This window comes from Atractosteus spatula, chromosome 12, assembly GCF_055471065.1.
Source record: "Atractosteus spatula isolate fAtrSpa1 chromosome 12, fAtrSpa1.hap1, whole genome shotgun sequence".
Taxonomy (NCBI): Eukaryota; Metazoa; Chordata; class Actinopteri; order Semionotiformes; family Lepisosteidae; genus Atractosteus; species Atractosteus spatula.
This window is the reverse complement of record NC_142717.1, coordinates 23,761,518-23,781,455: the sequence shown is the minus strand read 5'-3', so window position 1 is coordinate 23,781,455 and position 19,938 is coordinate 23,761,518. Positions and strand designations below refer to the sequence as shown.

The 19,938-nt window shown below is 45.5% G+C and overlaps 1 protein-coding gene across 3 annotated transcripts in view; it reads right to left on the bottom strand.

Annotated features, from left to right (window-relative positions):
* setd2 (SET domain containing 2, histone lysine methyltransferase) overlaps window positions 1–19,938 on the bottom strand; it is a 60,837-nt gene that overhangs the window by 17,107 nt on the left and 23,792 nt on the right. For all 3 annotated transcript variants that reach the window (XM_088929175.1, XM_088929172.1, XM_088929174.1), the window contains 12 exons: window positions 14,226–19,417; window positions 12,380–12,511; window positions 11,944–12,072; window positions 11,225–11,348; window positions 10,872–10,949; window positions 8,935–9,032; window positions 8,047–8,173; window positions 6,003–6,137; window positions 4,695–4,823; window positions 3,010–3,936; window positions 1,732–1,780; window positions 952–1,162 (listed from right to left, as the gene is read on the bottom strand). In XM_088929175.1, the coding sequence (XP_088785301.1) occupies window positions 952–1,162; window positions 1,732–1,780; window positions 3,010–3,936; window positions 4,695–4,823; window positions 6,003–6,137; window positions 8,047–8,173; window positions 8,935–9,032; window positions 10,872–10,949; window positions 11,225–11,348; window positions 11,944–12,072; window positions 12,380–12,511; window positions 14,226–19,417 (7,331 nt within the window). The remainder of the gene's footprint in view (window positions 1–951; window positions 1,163–1,731; window positions 1,781–3,009; window positions 3,937–4,694; window positions 4,824–6,002; window positions 6,138–8,046; window positions 8,174–8,934; window positions 9,033–10,871; window positions 10,950–11,224; window positions 11,349–11,943; window positions 12,073–12,379; window positions 12,512–14,225; window positions 19,418–19,938) is intronic.

The following is a 19,938-nucleotide window of genomic DNA, read 5'->3' as shown; positions in this document are numbered from 1 at the left end:
AGCAAATTCTGTGAATTAGGGGCCTGCAGGCTTGCAGTGAGAAATGAACTGCACCTCCAATTACAGTGAATCCTCCGGCTGGAGGAGCATGTCTAAAATTGTCAAACATATTAAAACATTCTGCATCGGAGTTGTAAACAACAAAGTGCTTTCTTGAAAACTAGTAACTGGTTGGAAATAAAGCTGCAGAAATAAAGTATTGATGGAATAATGTGGTGCTAAATCACTGAATAGAAAATCTAGTCTACAGTGCCATCTACGGGCTGCAAGAATGGTTTTCTACATACAGTACTTAAGGCTTTAATAAGGACAGAAGAGACTTTTCTATACGATTTCCAAGTTTGGATATATTAGAAGACAAGAGTAAGATAAGGACAGGGTTGTCTCTCCGTCTACTTATTCAGTAATCTCCGGTTACTCTCCTTCTCTTTTAATGGGTGGTAATTGGATGCTGTCAACTGTCATCTTAGCCACAGTGAAGGAGATCTCGCAGGTCATTGTTAAACCATCTTCCTGCTCGATTAATGGAGGAATGTCAAATTATGTGGCTCTGTGGCTAAGGATCTGCACCTGTGACTGGAAGGTTACTGGTTCAAAACCCGCAGCCGGCAGAGGAATCCTACTCCGTTGAGCCCCTGAGCAAGGCCCTTAACCCCAGCTGCTCCAGGGGTGCTGTATAAAAGGCTGAACCCGTGCTCTGACTCCAAGCTTCTCTCCCTGTCTGTGTGTCTCATGGAGAGCAAGCTGGGGTATGCGAAAAGACGAATTCCTAATGCAAGAAATTGTATATGGCTAATAAAGCAACGTTATCATTATTACATTATCATTAGGAGCATATTGGCGTGATGAACATGAAACTGCTCTGACTGCTTAGAAACTGTTGGTTTAAGGAGGACTTCTGGAGGGGGGACTCTTGAGGAGTCCACAGCGCCTCTTAACCAGCTCGCTCACCGGCTGCTCCTCTCGTAGGCAGAGGGTGGGGGGGAGAGGGAGGATCGGCGGCGGCGGCGCTCGGCGCTGCGCGGCGTCCTCTCTCCGTCCCTGTCCCGGTCCCGCTCCCTCTCCCGGTCCCGTTCCCTCTCCCGGTCCCGCTCGCGGCTGCTGGAAGGGGTGCGAGGCGTCAGCGGGGGCTCCCGCGCGTTGGAGCCGTCCCGACTCCGCTCTGCAGGACAGGGGGAGGAAATCTCACTGAAACAATCCCAACTGGGAGCCGCAGAGAGGAGGAGGAGGAACAGCAGCTACGTGGCTGGGAAAACTATTACACAACTCATATGTTCGTGACCGAAAGCAATGAAACAAATAAAGATCAACGTGATTATATAAGTTAAAGCACTTTTGACAAACGGCTTACTCACCCAAAGCAAAAACGGATGGTAATAAGTAACATTTCTACGGACATTCATTAAAGAAAATCTGATAGCTATGTTATTATAGAGCTTTAATAAGTACTGTGCAACTCACTAGAATGGTACAGCTAAATCTTCACCGGCTCTCTCATCTGTTAAGATGTTTGTGTAGAGTTCAAGGCACAGCTGTTTACAATTTCGGTCATTAAAGACTAAAATGTGGACGAGATGAAAATTTAATACAAGGTATCCTGTGCAAAGAGCAACACAGACACAAGGTGAAAAAGAGGTAAAATGTACAGAAATCCTGTATAGAGCTCAGAAGAGGAGCAACGGAACATGAGAGAGCTGGCATTTGGGTAGGAATAAAAGAAAGCGGTCATACCAGAGGGCTCTTTTTCCACTTGGCTCTTCTTGGGGATTCTGTACACCTCCTGTGAAAAGGCCAGTGTGTTACTACTCCCGCTTCACAACCTTGCCCCAGCCTCTCTCTCTGTGGTTTCCACTCCTGGCACTGGACTAGCCCATGTCTGCTGGTTTTTGTTCCAACTGCAGCCTTCATCACCAGTGCTAACCGGTGCCTGTAACTGATCTTTTGCTGGTTTAGCCTTTTATCCATTCTCAGTCCTTGATTTCAAACTACCCATGTCAAACTTCAATACACAGTATTTCATGTAGACTCTCCTCAACTTGCCAATTAAGACTTTACTTCCTTATTTCCGACTGAACAACTCTTAATAGGCGATTAATAGATAATTAACAGATACGTGGGAATGACACTGTATCAGACAACTCCCACAGTGAGTCTAAGTAGTTATATTTAAGCTCCCACACCCGAGTGAAGGCAAGCCCAAAACACACTAATGAGCACTGGGTTCATTCCGATTACAAATTTAATTGAGCTTTTTAAGAACTGAAAGCAAATTTAAAAAGGGTCTCCAACAGGAAATTGAAATAAATTGGCCTGTGAACAAGAACCCAGCTGCAGCACTGTTGAGTCCAGCAATTTATTTCCTCAATTCTCCACACTACCCTACCTAGAAGGACGGAGCCCATACTAAGCAGAATGCAGCCCTGCTCTCCTATAATCTTGCAAAAAGTCCAAACTAAAGTCACATTTCCTCGGGGTTCACACAGTACGATAAGAAATTCTGTCATATCGGCTTTTATCCAAATGAAATATGACTAAAAACAGTACTTTCCTAATCCTTTCATAAGGAAAAGAAAAGCTATGCACTATACCATCTATGCCTGTTTTAATTCAACTATTCTAAACTACACTTAGTTAAAAACTATTCTACTATTTTAAACTAAGTATAGCACTTCAATTTCTAATGAAATGATTCAATATTTCTGGTTTAGTGCATAATTCTCTAGGTTATTTGGTTAAAGCTGTATGATTCCAGATAATTTATGCCGTACACATTGTATGAATTGCTTAAGTCTCGTAATCGTAAATTCACCTCAAGATGAAAAGGGCAGTGATTTCAAGATGTGGATGCAGTTTGTCAAACAACTTCACAGACTTGCAGGCTGGTAATGGACATCCTGGTCTCCTTCAATGTTTCAAAGGAGACCTAATGCACATCCCCTTACCATCAGCCAGCCTGGCCTGTATTATTACTGAGTGTACACGGCTGTGACTACAGGAACGCTGCAGTACCTTCAGGTCTTTCCAGCTGTCCAGTAGACGGGCAGCCATGTCACTGATGTCCACAGCCTTATGCACTGGCTCCTGGCTGCGCTCACTCTCCACATCGGACACGCCCTCCTCCTCGTCCTGTGAGGGTGTCTCCACAGCAACCGTTTCCCCTGCTCCAATGGACTCTGTAGCCACCGTCTCCACAGCAACAGTCTCGGCAGTAGCGACTAACTCGGTGGCAACAGGCTCCGGTGCAGGAGTCACTTCCGTAACAGTGGCCTCTGCAGCACCCGTCTCCTCCAGCTTGCAGGCCTCAGTTGCAGCAGGTTGGCTCTGTTCTTCCTGCAAGACCCGAATCTCCGGCTCCGACTCGCCAGCTGCTTCTTCGGCCTGGCTGGGCTGTGCTTCCTCCTCCTTGCCCTCTTCCTCCTTCTCCACTGCCTCCTGGCTCTCCTGCTTCTTGGCCTCAGCACTGCTGGCGAACTGGACAGGCTCTGGCCTTTCCTCCCTTGCCTGCCCTTCTCCATCAGTCTGGAGCTCTCCTGCTGCCTCCGACTGAGCCTGACCGTTTTCAGTGGGATCAGCCTGAGAAGAATCGGCCTCCTCTTCTTCCTCCTCTTCCTCTTCGTCATCCTCCTTCCCGTCAGAGGCCTTACTAGCGTCAGAGATGGCACTGTCCATGCTGTTCTCGCTGATGATCTTCAGGCGGCGGTACACAGCCCTCTTGGGCGTCTCGCTGTCAAGCTCGGGGCCGGGTTTGGCAGGGGGGCCGTCGGGGGTGTTCAGAGGCGTCTGGGCACGGGACGTATTCTCACTGGAGTAGCCATCCAGCTCGGCAGCGGGGAGCAGGGTCTTGGTCTGGGCCCAGCGCTGGATGAAGTGGAGCACGCGGCTTTCCTCCAGCATATTCTTTGTGGAGATGGGCAACACTGCCAGGCTCTTCATGATCTGCACGCAGAGGACAGCACAATGACAAACTGATAAACGACGAAGAAATTCAAGCTTAACGGTTAACATTTCAGCACACTTTGGGAACAAATGGGCGGTGGCGACTGAAGGCCGAGGAACATAAATAGGTTAAAACTTTCTTCAAAAATTCTGATGATAAACTCTTCTGAAATGAAAACCAGAAAAGAAGGAGGCGAGAATGAATAGGGACCTCACAAGTGTCTCAGCCAAGCACAGGCTGAGCTCTGTGATCGCAGGTTTGAGCCTGGATCATGTCACCTGCGTCTGTGACTGGGAGTTGTGGGATAGAGGTGGTACTGTCTGCAATTAGTCAGGTAAACGAGCTTCCTGATAGCTGTAGCAGTGAAGAAAAAGTGATTGAGTGGAGGAGAGAATGATCACCTAAAGTGATCTGTAAACGTCCCTGAAATCCTAAAAGTCATTTTTACTACATCTCAAGTAAATGAAGTAAAAAATAGACACAAGCCGAAAAGACAGGGATAGGAGGCCAGCCAGAGAATTAAAAAATATCACTTAAAATGAAAATTTACACTGAAAGTCCCTAACGGGTATCGCAAAGCACTTTAGATACAAATAGCACTACATTACAGAGAACAAAGGAAACCTATGAGGTATGCAAAATTTGTTCACATAGGTAAGACAGGAGGTGCTTGCAATTTCTGAGATGACAATATTTCGATTCGTCAGTCTCGCTTTCTGAACGCGTTGCAGCTTTTTAGTCTGCGGCCTGCCCTCACCTCCAGCTGCAGTTTGATATTGTTGCTGGAGTTGCCTTTGCCCTCAGACAGCTCCACCATGAAGATCCAGAGTAGGGAAAGGCCATGGTGATCCAGGAACTGCTTCAGGCATGCTGGGTTCTGCGTGTTCTGTACGGCACAATAAGCAACCCAGTCAGAGCACCGCTCAACAATGCGATTCACAACCTAGCAGCATGATCTTCTACTTCTATAAAGGGGGCGGAGCGGTGGCACAGGATCTGCACCTGTGGCTGGAAGGTTGCCGGTTCAAATCCCATGGCCGGCAGAGGAATCCTACTCTGTTGATCCCCTGAACAAGGCCCTTAACCCCAGCTGCTCTAGGGGTGCCGTATAAATGGCTGACCCTGTGCTCTGACCCCAAGCTTCTCTCTCCTGTCTGTGTGCACGTGTGTCTCATGGAAAGCAAGCTGGGGTATGTGAAAAGAAATTCTTAATGCAAGAAATTGTATATGGCTAATAAAGTGATCTTATCTTCATAATCTGTTGGAGAATCTATAGTATCAACTCGAGACTTCACAATTTCAGAAATTAAGGTGGTTTTACTCAAACTAAGTAATACTAACATTCCTTTTCAGTACACATGTAAATATAATTGACTACATCCATCCATTTTCTAACTGCTTCTTCCAATGCAGGGTGGCGGGGGAGGCGAAGCCTTTCTCAGCAAGCAACAGGCACAAGGTGTGATAATTGACTACGACTGGAATTGAAAGCATGATCACTATAAATGAGAGAAATGCAAAGAATGTTTCAAGTAACACTGATAAGGGGCTTGAGATTTAAGTGCACTTATTGTGGAGTAGCACTGATCACACTGTAACACAACAGTAGGCAGGGTGACGCAGTGGCATGTCTTACATATGAAAGCTGAAAATAACGATACTGCCAACAAATATAACTCTCTCTTATGCAGCACACTGCATCTTTCCTTTTTATGCATTTTTCACGATTGAGCTACCCTGGATTATATGTGAAGAGTTGTTGAATACCTGTGGACTACAATCCTGGCTCAGGTGAGGCTAAAGAGGCCCATCTGATAGTTTAATCAAGTCTAATTAGCTTCAATATGATTATTATCCTTACATTTCTGGATTGTGTACAACACTATCAGATGGGTTTTGCTAAACCATACTTTGCACATAAACCACCATGATCATTCAGGAATAAATATATATATAAAGCAGGCATGATGGTAAAACTGTAAAAATCTCAAACGAAATGCACCCCACTAGGGGTATAGGTATATAGGTATATATTCACAGTCGGAGACAGCGTCAACACACTTACCTGGATGAGTTTGAGGCAGGTGAACTTCTGCTCCATGGTTTCTACTCTTACCATGAGCCGGCACAAGGACACCACCTGCTTCTCATCAGACAGTCCCTCCCCATTCTCCAGCAGTGCTTCCAGCTCCTCATCCACCTGAAGAGGGCAGCACAGAGCAGCTCATTGCACTGCTTACACACAGCATTCTACACACAGACACACAGCTTCACATGAAGGATTACACTTCATCACCGACAGTTGTTTTCACAGATCAAGACAGTTCAGTACAAAACCACCCAGACAGAGCATTAGCAGTACGTGTTCAACTTCAGGGGTGTAGAACCTTACATCTCTATGTGTATGTGTAACACCTACAGCTCCAGATAGGAAACCAGAGAGCAGCTGTGCAGCTGCAAGACAGTGACTACAATAACCTATTTCAGATTTTTACATAGTCTTATATCCCCGGGAAAAAAACACAGCTGTAGAAAACTTACCTGCGGAAAATATCACGCAAACAGCTGTCAAAACAGATATTGCACTGTTATGAATATCGGACATCAGAGAAGTCTGATGTTTCCCCCCTGGCAGCTAAACAATGCCAGACAAACAACACCTGAACAGCAGCACTGCTGTGCAAAGATGGAAGTACCCAAACAGTAAGCCATTAAAAAACCCTAAAGTCAAAAAGGTTGAGGACAGCAGTTTCTCTGAACCCACATTAGCAATTATAGAGACAAATGAAACATACTGCGTACAGCCTAACGTTTCTGTATCACAGGCCTGGGTTTTCAGCATTTAAAATTCAAGACACCCAGGGTCCCCCAGCTTGATGTCAAAATCTCTGGCAGGCTCATAAAATGGACAAGGCAAAGCTGTTCACGCCCTGAAACACCTGCAAAGTGCTGTGAAATGTTCTTAACTTTCCCTTTCTGACTGACTTACATAAATTAAGACCACTGAACTCCCGAAATCTTGGCCTTTTATGTTCTAGCTGCCTCTTCCAATTCACTAAAGCCCAAATCACCTGAAAAGCACTGCACTGAATAAGTTAATGCTAGACTGTGCGTCAATAATTTCATACATAACTGAAATTTATAGTGAACAGGGGTTCCCGATTAATGTCTCCCCGCTTTTACGTCATTTTGATTGATTTTTCGCAACAACGGGTGTAAACATTCCCCAACTTTATGAGCCTAAACCCAACTCTAAAAACCAACGTAGAAGATGTCAAGTAAAACCATTGCAAAATAGTTTTGTACTACAGTATATACAAATCATTGCTGCCGTACGTATATGACAGAAGTATTTTATAACTCTGTGGCTATGCGCTTTTTTACGTTTTCTGTGCCCCAACTTTGTCCTCTGAACGCAAAGCACCCCAACAAAGAAGTGTTGAAAAGCGCAAGCAGATTACGTTGTTAGGTAAGTTAAAAAAGTAATTTTACTCCATACAGTATTAGATATCCTTATTTGCATATACACAGCACTTAACTATTTACTACTATATATTACACGATACATATTAAAATAATTAAAATGTTAAATTATGTTTAATGCTAAAATGTTCACTCACTCTCACACAAACTGTCTAACACAAAATCGCTCATCGCTCTCTCAATGTTAATTTTCAAATTCCAAGTAATTCTAAAACATTTCAAATGAGGTTAAATTACATTTAAGTGCTCAACTTAATGGGTCGTTACAGCAACCGTTCGGTTTACACGCAGAAAATATGAATGTGCACTACTGTCATATCCTACACTGCCATTACTACTGCTGAAATACATTGATACTTATGGAGACATGCGTCACATCTAGCTTCCTCCAGGGTAAATTTACATCCTCGTGATCCCCAATAATCCCACTTAGTGTGGCTTGAAAGAAGGGAAAATAAAACCTAAACTAAAAGTGGTTAAAGATTAACTGCTTGTGGATTATCAGTGTTGCAAACAGCAGATGAAGTTAAGCGCACTCAAGATCAATTCTTTGGCCCAGCCACACAAACACAACAGTGGGAACGTGGACGCCTGGTCCTGCGCGTGAAGCGGCCCGGCTCGCTCACCGAGTCCTTCTTCCGGGTTCGCTCCTTCTTCATCTTTCCACCGGCGGCCCGGATACTGACTCGATTCTCCCCGCCCAAGAATCCTCTGCAACTGGGTGCTCCGCAGAAACACTTCTGGGCCTCTTTCCTATGAGGAGAGACATATGTAGGGCCGAGAGTCCACAGGTTCAAAGCACAGCAGAGGGGATACAGAATCGCTAAATTAAGTCTGGACCACCCATCCACGCCGTGAAGAGCTTAGGTTTTTAGAAAGCCACGCAAAGCCACCCAAATGAAGACAGCCTGCCTATTCCCTGTCCCTGTTCACAGCAAATCTGGTTCGATACCTCATTCTCTATCCATACTGAACGCTTTAAATGAAAACAAACAGAGTGGCTTCATCTCCTGGCTCGCTGGTCTAGGGGTATGATTCTCGCTTTGGGTGTGATAGGTCCCGGGTTCAAATCCCGGATGAGCCCCTCTTATTCGGGGGCGGAGCGGTGGCTCTGTGGCTAAGGATCTGCGCCTGTGGCTGGAAGGTTCAAATCGGTTCAAATCCCGCAGCCGGCAGAGGAATCCTACTCCGTTGGGCCCCTGAGCGAGGCCCTTAACCCCAACTGCACCAGGGGGGTCGTACAATGGCTAACCCTGCGCCCTGACCCCAGGCTCTCTCCCTGTCTGTGTGTCTCATGGAGAGCAAGCTGGGGTATGCAAAAAGATAATTCCTAATGCTAGAAATTGTAAAGGGTTAATAAAGTGATGTTATTATTAAAGTCACGGCAAGCTGCAAAAAGACTAGAGGTCTCAGTGTCAGTTTTATATGGGCTGAGGAAGAAAATGTCAGCCACAAAAACTGAGTAGAGCTGCCATGCTATGACATCATGGGGCCGAGTCAGAACTGAGACTCACCCGTATCTCTGGAACTGGTAATCAAAGGTGAGCTCCGTGCCAGCAGAGACAGCTTTGGTGGTGAAGAACCCGACTCGGAGCTGGCCATTCACAGTCCACTACAGGGAGAGAGAGAGAAACTGAGCTCACTCTGTGTAGTGAGAGCCCTGGTCCCAAGCAGTAACACAGCTTCGTAGAAAAATTGATTTCCATTCAACAGTTGTTGCTCCGTATAGCCAGTAAGTTCCAACTCTAGGGTTTGCAACAATGATGCAAAGACTCTCTGGACCTGCTATCCCTATCCAACAAATTGAATTAAATATGAGATAAGTATATATATTAAGTTATATATGAGATACAGAATCCATTTTCCCCTGAAAAATGATTAAACAGACTTCTTACTTTGGACCTCACCCAATCTGTGATCGCAGGAAGATCCAACTTGTACCGTATAAATGTGGTTTGTGACAATCCAGCTATGTTGTGCCATCTAATCAATTATTCTATGCATCTAAGCCCGGTCTCACCACATCTGACATTTAATATGTCCACAGTCTGCAGAAAACACTATTGTTTGCACTTACCCACCATCGATCATGCCTACATTGTAAATGTGTATTTAATGGAACAGGCTTTTGAGCAAATTCTGTTAGATTTAGATTGGACATTACTTGCACCCTGCACCACATCATGGACAGCCCAAGTGTCATTCTCCATCACAGTATATATACATATCTGGCAGACTGTATATACTGCGACTGATGTATCACTTCTGCAATCATTTTTAATAGTTCACATAGGACAGAAAAGTCATAACATGCATTAAAAAATGCCCACCATAGCTTACCATTTCCCTATATCCTGAGTGACTCAAGTTCAAGTTTATTGTCATTATACTCATATATGGTATATGGTATAACAAAATGCTATTTAGCTAGCTCTCAGACGATACGAAGTACAAAAAACAACAACAATACAATTGTATAATATAAGAAAGACAGAGACAACAGGCAATGTGCAAAAACATGCATCAACAGAATGAAATAAAGGGATAGAAATTATGGGGAGTGAGCTTTTTGACATGTAAGGTAGAGGTAGATTTCAATGTGTGAGTTTTTTGGTAAGAAAGAAGGCACTGTGAGGTTCAGATCATAGGTGAGAGTGAGAGTGAGAGAGGCTGGGAGTTTAACAGTTTGATAGTGCGGGGGTAAAAACTGTCTCCGAGTCTGGTAGTCCGGGCCCGAATGCTCCAGTACCGTTTTCCAGATGGTAGAGGGTCATAAAGTCTGTAGCTGGGATGTGTGGGGTCTTTGATGATGCTTAGAGCTTTCCTCAAGCACCGTCTGTCATAAATGTCCTGTACAGATGGGAGGGCAACCCCAGTGATGGACTGGGCAGTTTTCACCACCCGCTGTAGGGCTTTGCGGTCAGCAGCACTGCAGTTGCCATACCACACTGTGATGCAGCCTGGCAGTGTGCTTTCTGTAGTGTATCTGTAAAAGTTAGTGAGGATCTGGGGACATATCTTAGCCTTCTTCAACCGTCTTAGGAAGTACAGCGCTTTCTTGACTCCATCATTTCTAAACCCCTGAAGAAGAAGGCTTCCCAAGCTGCCAGCAGGATAAGGGACTAGAGACCGAACATACATCAGAATGGGGGTGTGGTTCTTGTTAGGCACTATACTTTTTTTTTCCTGTCTATACTGCATAGAACCAGAGCACGCATTACAGGTAACTGTGTAATGGGATCACTTCTCTGACCATTCCACAAAGAAGTACAAATGGACCAGTATTAAAAGTAATCAAATCCACATAAGACAAACAAATGTATGTTGCATGTATTGCACATAAGCAATCTGTGTTACAGCCAAACTACTGCTCCCCAGAAAAAACCTGCCAATTCAAAAAAAAGCCGAATGGAGTCAGAAAAGATATCAATCTCGCTCTCTCCTTACACACCTTCTGCGTTTCACAGTTCGGCTCACAGCTGTGGTTCATGAACCGAGAGCAGTTCCCTTTCAACGTGGCATCAATGATCTGCAACAGAATTAAAACCAGAACAAGAAAAAATGTTAATTAGCATACACTGAACACTTGCATCATTATTCCCATTGATTTTCTTTGTTGGATTCTATTATGTTATTATTTTAATTACAGAATCCTTCAAACATAATGCAGGTCCTAAATTAGAGATGGTTTCCTAATCAACCCAGAAAAAAAAAGAGTACCAGTGTAAAGTATCAGCAGTTTCAGAGTGTCTCTCAGCAGAAGGTGTGTCTGTGCTGTGAGTGTCGTTGTTGTGGAGGGCTTACCTCATTGTTCTTCAGGGCCATGAAGTAGTAGTGGATGTTCTTGCTGCGGGCATACTCTTTCACACGGGCTTTGAACTCCTTGTGATCCAGCACCTCCCCACAGTACTCCAGCACGAAGGTATTGCTGTAACACAGGGCGTATTGTTACCAATGCCACCCAGCTGCAAGGACGAGCATTACAGCATTAAGTAAGCTAGAGCTGTGAAACATTTGTATCATGTGGCTCACTTCTTCCCACAACCAATTAGAGAAAAGTGTCCCATCCCATAAAAAAAGCAAAGAAGGCTCCATGGGACCCTCCCTGTCCTGTCATGTTGCCCCAGACACAGAGCTCTAGGTCATGCACAGAAAGTATACAAGCAATACAAGAATATGAAAAGGGGAGATTACCAAGATAGCTTTTAAAGGAACATGAGAACAAGCTACCCAGACATGTAGTTCGAGCTGATCCCTTTCTTTCTATAAGCAACTGAAAGGGACCCTTGGATCAACAACCAGATTAGTCAAGATGGGCCGAACGGCCTCTGCTCGTTTAGAAGTGTTCTTGTGGGTGGAGAGCTACAAGACTGCAGCGCCCCTGCCTTCTAGTTGCAAGGAAAAGACTGGTAGGTGAAAGACTGTGCTTGGACTATGATTCTCACCAGGATCTGTGAGAACCTGTCTGGAAAACCCACTCCCAGCTCTGAGCAAAGGACACAGAGCCCCAGCCACAGACTCACGGTGTCAGGTCCTTCGCTGCCCGCAAACCCCAGCCTTTGCTGTCTGTCAGGATGACCTCAAACTCCGCGTGCTGCTTCCGCTGGAACCGTCGGTTCGAGCAGTACCCTCCATTAGGGCACCGCGAAGAACTGCAGGGACAAAGATTAAGAGGTGGGGGCAGAGAGAGAGAGAGTGCAGCTGTGAAATCTGCAAGGTGGGTGAAGACAAAAAGGATTTAGGAGAGAGCAGCTGAATTCCCAATGTTTCAGCATGACAAAATTTAGGCAGCGTAGAGAACAGCCAAAGAAGTGAAGTTTTGGGATTTCAATTACAGTTGCTGATGACAGAAAGATAGCAATGACAAACTAAAGCACGCAATTTTGATTTTTATCATCGCGAAAGCTTCTCAGACTTGGAAAAAGACGCCGGCGGCGAGGTTGGGATGCGCCTGCTCACCATTCAATCATCAGCAGGCGGTTGAGACAGTCCTCTCCGCAGGCCACCGCCCCCTGCGCTCGCTCCTCCTTCGGCAGCACCGCACACTCGCACTGCATCCTCTTGATGTCCCGGTGAGACTTGTTCTTCTTCCTGCACAGACACAGCAGCGTCTCACACTGCCCGCCACAGGGAGAGGACTCCCAGAACCACAAACCAACAGCGACCGAGGGGCTCCAACACTTTTTAGCGCCGTATAAACTAAGTGACTTAATTCCATTTATCGACTAAATGGAGACCATTAGAGTCAGTCCCTTTCTCCAACTGCTGCTTGACTTGTGTAAAAAACTGAACAGGTTTGACATCCTTCAACCTACAAGAAAGAAGGCCTCATACTTTTCTGATCTCTTTCAAACTTTGCTGTCTCGTAACTTAAGAGGATATCATCAATTCTCATCAGTAGTATCATTGTAATGTACATTTTGTAGCACAATATATTGCACAATCTTTGAAGGACGAACTGTACGTAATGGAGCCAAATGCTAAAGGGAAACTGTAAAAGGTGAGAAATTGGGCATGCCAGTTTTCAGGAAAGCTACGGAGATCTTTGGTTCAGGTACATTATCTAAATGACAAGGTAGCATGAAAATAACCCTGCAGTCTGCCTTTTCAGTTCCATTTCAAAGCATAGGACTCAAGCATAGAATTATGCTGACAGCCAAAGCGATACTATAATACTTGAACTGGAAAAGCCTATCAGAGTTTTAGGAACATGAAGGATCACAGCATAAGAGCACTGCTACCAAGAGCATCTTTTGCCTTGATGTCAGCGTTCAAGGTTACTCAGCTGCAACAACAATATTGCCTTCAAGACCTTTAGAATTTGATTCTAAGACAATAGCACCTGGAGGCTAACAGAAAAGCTTTTAACAGAACCGTACCCCTCATTAAAAGTTGATAGCACTTTAAAGGTCACCTATGAAAACTCTGATACTCAGCACATTCTACTTTCATGCATAACCAGAGCAGCTTAAACATCTTCATATAAAGAATGGTCGAGTGCACAACTACATTTCGAATACTTAAAAACAGCATCTAACCATTTTAGAAGCACTTTTTGGCAAATGTTCACCTGAGTCATCTAATTCAGGAACTATTTTCCAGCAGAGATTTTAAAAACTAACTATAAAGCTCATTGGGTGATGTAGGACAATGGTAACAACGCACAAATGAGCTGTGTAAACAGTGAGAGCAAGAAAACCGCTAAGACAGTGGTCAGCTGAAAATCTACTGAAGCAAGAAATATACAATACAAACTGAGAAGCGTTCACTTCACACTCCATATATTACAAACAATAACAAATGCCTCAACAATAACCCAGAATAATGATGATAATATTTTAACCCATAATAATATTTTATGCTAACGTGCAGAAATCTGCTGTTTTGTCTGGAGAAATCTGCAGTCAGTAGAAGTCAATGTTTTCTCCCACCAAGCCAACATACTTGCATTATGTTATGTACTGTCTAACCTCTATTTATTGAAAAAACAATTGTTTAAAGACTAATGTCTTCGGCATGTTCCTAACATGCAGATACATTCATAATTTGGCATGCTGTCAATTTCTACAGCACTGGACAGAAACCTAAGGACCAGCACATCTCTCTCTCCGCCATCACTGTGCTGGATGGCCGACTCATCTCAACCCTCCCCAATGGCACTCAGCCGATTAAGTGCTGCTCTCCTTGAAGAACTGTGATAACAGCTGGTTAGTATCATGATCCAGGACTGAAACAACAACATCTGGGTCGTAGAAAACCTGTACCCCGAGCAATCTCATCAAGCCACTAGGGAGCACTCTCTTACCGTTCAGTGAGGTAGAGGTTTTCCTCAATCAGGTCAAAGTAAGGTGGCATCTGCCCCATCTTGGCTCTATCCTTCCAGGTAACTGGGTCCAGGAAGTCCTGCAAACTGAGATGAGGCCAGACAGCCTCTGGAATCTGGGATGGGGTCTCCAATAGTGCGACTGAGGTTCCTGAGTTATCACCCTCCCTTAAACGCTCCTTCTTGGAGGGACCCACTTCTGCTTCATTCTCAGAGTCCGACTCCAGCTCCGGACGTCTCTTCTTGGGGGGTCCTCTACCCCTGTGGGGCTTGCAACTTTCTTCCCTAGGGGCCTCTGAAATGGCCGAGCTCTCTGGAGCAGCACTGATAGGCCCTCTACAGTTGCTGCTGACTTCATTTGCCTGGACGAAAGAGGAAGGTGCAGAGGGAGGGGGATCACAGGGAGCTGTAGCTGAAACACTGCTGTCCAAAAGGCTGGTCAGGCTGGAGCCTGATTTACCTCGACTCTCATCATCATAGTCATTGGTCAGTGAATCTGGATGTACCTGGCCCACAGACTCCCGGTACTGCAAAGCCATAGGTGGACACACAGGCCTGCAGCTCTGGGGGCCAGGGGGTGCCCAGTAGCCATTGTCTTGCCACCAAGGCTGTCCAGCCAGAGGGATTACTTCTTGTAGGGGATTTTGCTGTTGCTGCTGCTGTTGAAGTTGGTAGGTTTTGTCAAGATGGACTCCATGACTGCTATCTGGCTGCTGGTACGTACTGGTGGGCTGCTCTGCCTGAGTGTAATCCCAGCCCAGATTATAGTCATCCTTGTTGCAGAACCCATCGGCCCTGGTGAACTCCCCAGGCTGGTAGCGGGGTAACCTCCTCCCCCACTTCCTCCCCTGCCAGCTGTCAGGCCTCTCATAGTGCCGTGAGTCTCCCAGGTCCGACTCACCCCAAGAGTTCTGAGGGTCATGGATTGAGCCAAGTGTAGTCAAGGTCTTCGGTTTATCCTGGCCATGGGTCTGTGTGGGTTTTGTGTGGTGCTGAGAACAGTGAGCTCGCGATGCCTCAGACTGGCTGGTGCTGTCCACCATATTGCTTTGTGAAGGGTAGCCTGTACTCTGGGGGAATGAAACTGTGTCTGCAGTGGGAACATCATGAACCCGCTTGCAACTCTCTGACATCTTGACAGGACCCCCTCGTCGCCTTCTCTCGGGGCTGACACTTCGACTCCTGGATGTGTCCCTCCGAGTTCCCTCCCCACTGCCATCCCTATCTGCACCCCGGCCAAAAGGCTCAGTCCAGCCGTGCTCGGCCCAGTCTGAAGTGGGTCGGCCAGGGCTGTTACTGGGACTTGATGAGGGTGTTATGATGGCTCTGCCCTCTATGCTGATCAAAGTGGAGTTCTTTGGCACAACAACCACTGATTGCAGCCGGTTCCTGGGAACACCACTGTCGTCCGAATCCAAATCGGACTCCTCTGTCTCACTGTCCTCACTATCTTCGCCCTCACGTTCTAAGGACATGTTGCTGCTGTCTGGCTTGCTCTTCCACAAACACTGCCTTTGTCTTACCATATCATCCTCTTCCTCTTCCTCTTCCTTCTTTAATCCTTCTTCATTTGCAACCAAAGAGAGATGAGTTCCTTGGGGATCATTCACGGTGCTGCACCCTACAACCATTTCTTCCTCATTGTTTTTAAATGCATCGCTATCGTCCTCAAAGAACGGCTGCGTGGGTGCATTTAATGGATCTGGCTTGGATTTAATATCGGAGATATTCTTCTGCTGCCTCATCTGGGAGCTATCTGCTTGGTCAACAGTTTCTTCTGTTTTCACATCTGCCACTTGGGCTGCCGAAAATAGCCCAGCTACATTTACGTGGTCCTCATTCAAGTTATGTTCCACTATTACGGGGCATTCTTGTTTGAAAATTGGTTCCTCTTTCATACAAATCTCTTTAGTGTCTGGGTTTGAGTCTTTTGACAGCTGTATCCTGCGAACTGAGACTACCTTTTTAATATATGGTTTGGTCTCCAGTCTGGATCTTTTTGGTGAGGTTTCTTGATCTGAGGTCTCCTGTCCAACAATATCCCAGCGAGATTTTTTCACATTAACTTTTGTTGGTTTTGAAATGGGCGCATTTTTTTGTTCTGTAACGTTACTACTAGCAAGTTCATTAAGAGTGAGATTTAAATCTTTAACTGAGCAACTATCGACCTTCGAAAAGGATCCCTCTTCCAGAGAAACAGTGCTAGACTGTAAACTCCCAGTCTCTTCTCTGTCAGAGGAAATTAGTTTATACGTGCTGGTATTACAATGTGAAAGTCCACTATAAGGGGAGTCAGCATTATTAGGAATTTCTGACTTAGTAGGAGAATCACAGCCTCTCAGGTGAAGTGCCTCGATGCACGATGACGGTTCATCTTTGGAAAAGGCACTGCAGTTGGTTAAGGGAGACTCTTTCTGTATTAATTGCTCATCAGTGCATATTTCTAGAGGCGTTTGGGAATGCTGGTTGTCTTGTTTTAATTCTGGAAGAAGTCTCTGAATGTTTCCAACAGCCATGTCTTTACCAACATTAATGCCCTCCGGGGATGACTTTGTCATGTGAGATGGCAGGTCATTTGTAACTTCCACATCTTCTTCCATGCAAACCCTTTCCACATTTGTTACTGTCTTGTCTTCTTCAGCAGTCTTGAGCACACCTGTCCTGTGTTCCAAACTAATCTCTGTAGATGATACACCAGACAATGGCACATTATCCAAAGAGCTGCATAGACTGCCAAGGTTGGAAGGTTGTTCGCAGCTGACCATTGTCGAACACGAGTCAACAGGGATCTCACATGATGCTGTAGCCGTCTCTTCCCTGTTATCGACTAAGGACTGAGGAAGTGCAGAAGAGTCTATATCACGTCCTGGACAATCTGGATGTTCCTGTTGAGAACTTTCAGCAGATGGCTGGGCTTTAGGCTCCTGTGAGACAACATCAGTATCATCATACATAGTAAGAGCCTTATTTGTATCCAGAGCCTGGATGTTCTGTAGGTCAGGCATGGATGGGGAAGGGAGATTACCAAGTTCTTTTGCAACATCAAACTTTTGCACTTTAGAGTGAGAACGTAAACTGTATGTAGATAGTTTTTCAATCTTAATGCAAGACTTAATTTTGTCAGGAGGCCCACTTTGTTTACAGTCCTGATCTAATGAGGAATCGGTGAGTCCAGGTTCAGGCACAGTTAGGTTTTGAAAGTCTTTCAAATAGGGTGTGGCATCATGGCTGCATTGTTTACTGTCCATTTCATTACACTGACTATTTTTTGTGGGGCAGGACTCTTTCATTCCTCCTCCATCTTCTGTCTGTGAACACAATTTGTTGGTATCCGACTGTAATGTCACTGTTTTGGGACTACTTGAATTGCCCATTGATTGTCTCTCGGTCTCCTGAACACTTTTATTTGTCTCCGTGGTTGGCTTTTGCAGATCTGTGGGCTTGGGGGACAATGATCTTTTCACATCAGGTTTATCGGTCTTACTAGCAGACGTGGTTTGCCTCTCGTCTGACCCTGAGGCAGAGGATGATGTTTCTGAACTGTGCAACTGCGATTTCTCTTGCTCCTCTTCTGATTCTGAGCTAGAGGTCATTTTCTGGGATGCTTTCTCCGATGTCTGAGATCGGGTTCGGGGTTTGGAATGAGTTGAATTCACGCTGCTCTCCAATTTGGACCCAGCATTGGACTTCCTGCGGTCTAGTTCCATCTCAGGAGAAGTCTTTCTGATGGACTCCAGGTCCACATTCCTTCTAGAGTCTCTCTCAGACCTAGAGTTAGATTGCATCTTTTTTTCAGTCTCTGATGAGTGAGACGGTTCTGTTGTTTTACAGTCCTTTTCAGATTTCGAGTAAGAAGAGGAGGTGGTGGTTTTGGACTCCCTGTGAGAGATGGAATTGGTAGAGGATCTTTTGGAGTCGCTGCCCCGGGAACGAGTCCTTCTGTGGTCATCCTCAGACTCTGAACTGTCTCGGGATCTTATGTCAGTTCGGGAACGGGATGAACAACTCCTCTCCCTGTGTGGGGTGCTCCGATGGGATCGCCGATCAGAATCATGATAATGTGATCGCTCTGACCTGGTTGACCTTTCACTTCTCAATGACCTCTCAGATCTAGAGTACGAAGAGCCTTTTCTAGAGCCTCTGGACCGGGAGCGTGTCCTGCTCCTACTCCTCCTCCTCTGTCTCTCTGATCGAGAAGACCGTAATGATGTGTGTCTTGACTCCCTGTCTGACTTTGAATAGCTAGAGTGGCGGTCATCCTTTTCAGACCTGGTGCGGGAATAAGAGGATTTCTCAGATTCTTCTCCTTTAGAAACTGAGGAGTTCCTCTTAACTTCCTTACTTCTGCTCTCTGCATGTGCCGTGCTGCTTTTGATATCACCAGACTTGTGGCTGGAAGACGTCCGCACTGAATCGCCATCAGACTCCGAACCAGGAAGGGTACTCTCTAGTTGAGGCTGGTTTTTCCTGGGGTCTGAGGTTTCTGCACACTGCACATTTTTTAGACCTTCTGTATCATTTTCCTCTTTCCCAATATGGGAAGTATTTCCTGGGCTCTGTTGACAGAGGCCTGGCTTCTCCTTCACAGAGTCTTCTAGGGTGCTGTGCTCAACAGCATTTGGGGTCTGGGATTCTGTTTCAGCTTTGGCTGCAGTTTTGAGTTCCACTTGCAGCTCTGCCTCAGAAGACGCTCCCACTGCCATGCTTGGAGCTAGCAGAGGTTCCTCCTTCTCTCCTGTGGATTCAAGTTTAGCCGTGACACTGAGAAGCTGTTTTTTGAAGTGCATCTTCCCCAGGTCCAATTTCGGTTTTAAGGGCGAGGGCACAAAAGGTGAGGGTGTTATGGACTCTGCTACAAGTGAAAGTGGCTCAATTTGCTCACTCCTGCTTTCTGGATGCTGCCCTACTTTATCCTGGGTGGGTGCAGACACAGCCACAGATGTCAAAACGGAGAGCTGGGAATCACTAGCAGGTTTTTCTGGACTGAGTGGGGCTAAGAAGCGGTTCTGCAGCGGCTTCTTGGTCATGCTGAAGCTAAAGGAGACCTTCTGCCTTCCCTGCTCCTCCAAATTCACCTTCGTCTTGGTGCCCTTGGGCAGGAAGCGGCTAGAGGACAACCCTTTGGAAACCAGTCCTTTGAGTAGGGCTGGTTTGGAGTGATTCTCCTCTTTTGCCTAAAGAGAAAAAAAAACACAATTAGCATCGTCAAGCTAAGAATGTTGCCTCAAACAACAGGGCATTACAAAGTAAAAATGTACTATACTTAGTAATAAATGACAGTAGTTGTGACAAAAAAGCACTACTCATCTATCGGCTCTTAATGCAAGAACATGATTCGCTATGCACCATAGCCATTTTACAGAAGTGACCTGTGAAGAAGTCTTATCACCAGGCAAAGGCCTGAGCATCCTTTCAAATCAAGGGGTAGTCGATCTTATAGTACACTACCAAAAGGACAGAACTCGACAATGTTCAGGCATGGGGATTGTATACATTTTGTAGTAATTATAAAGGAAACCTTAAAATTTCCTTTTAGGGAATTCTAAAATACAGAATCACTTTCTCATTAGTCTGCAGATTCTGGTTGGATACTTCACCAATTTCATGTGTTCATTACCCACTTCACAGGAATGTCAGACAGAACCTAGAGTATGATTTCCACCATTGTTTCCCAAATACACTTACCAATGAGACA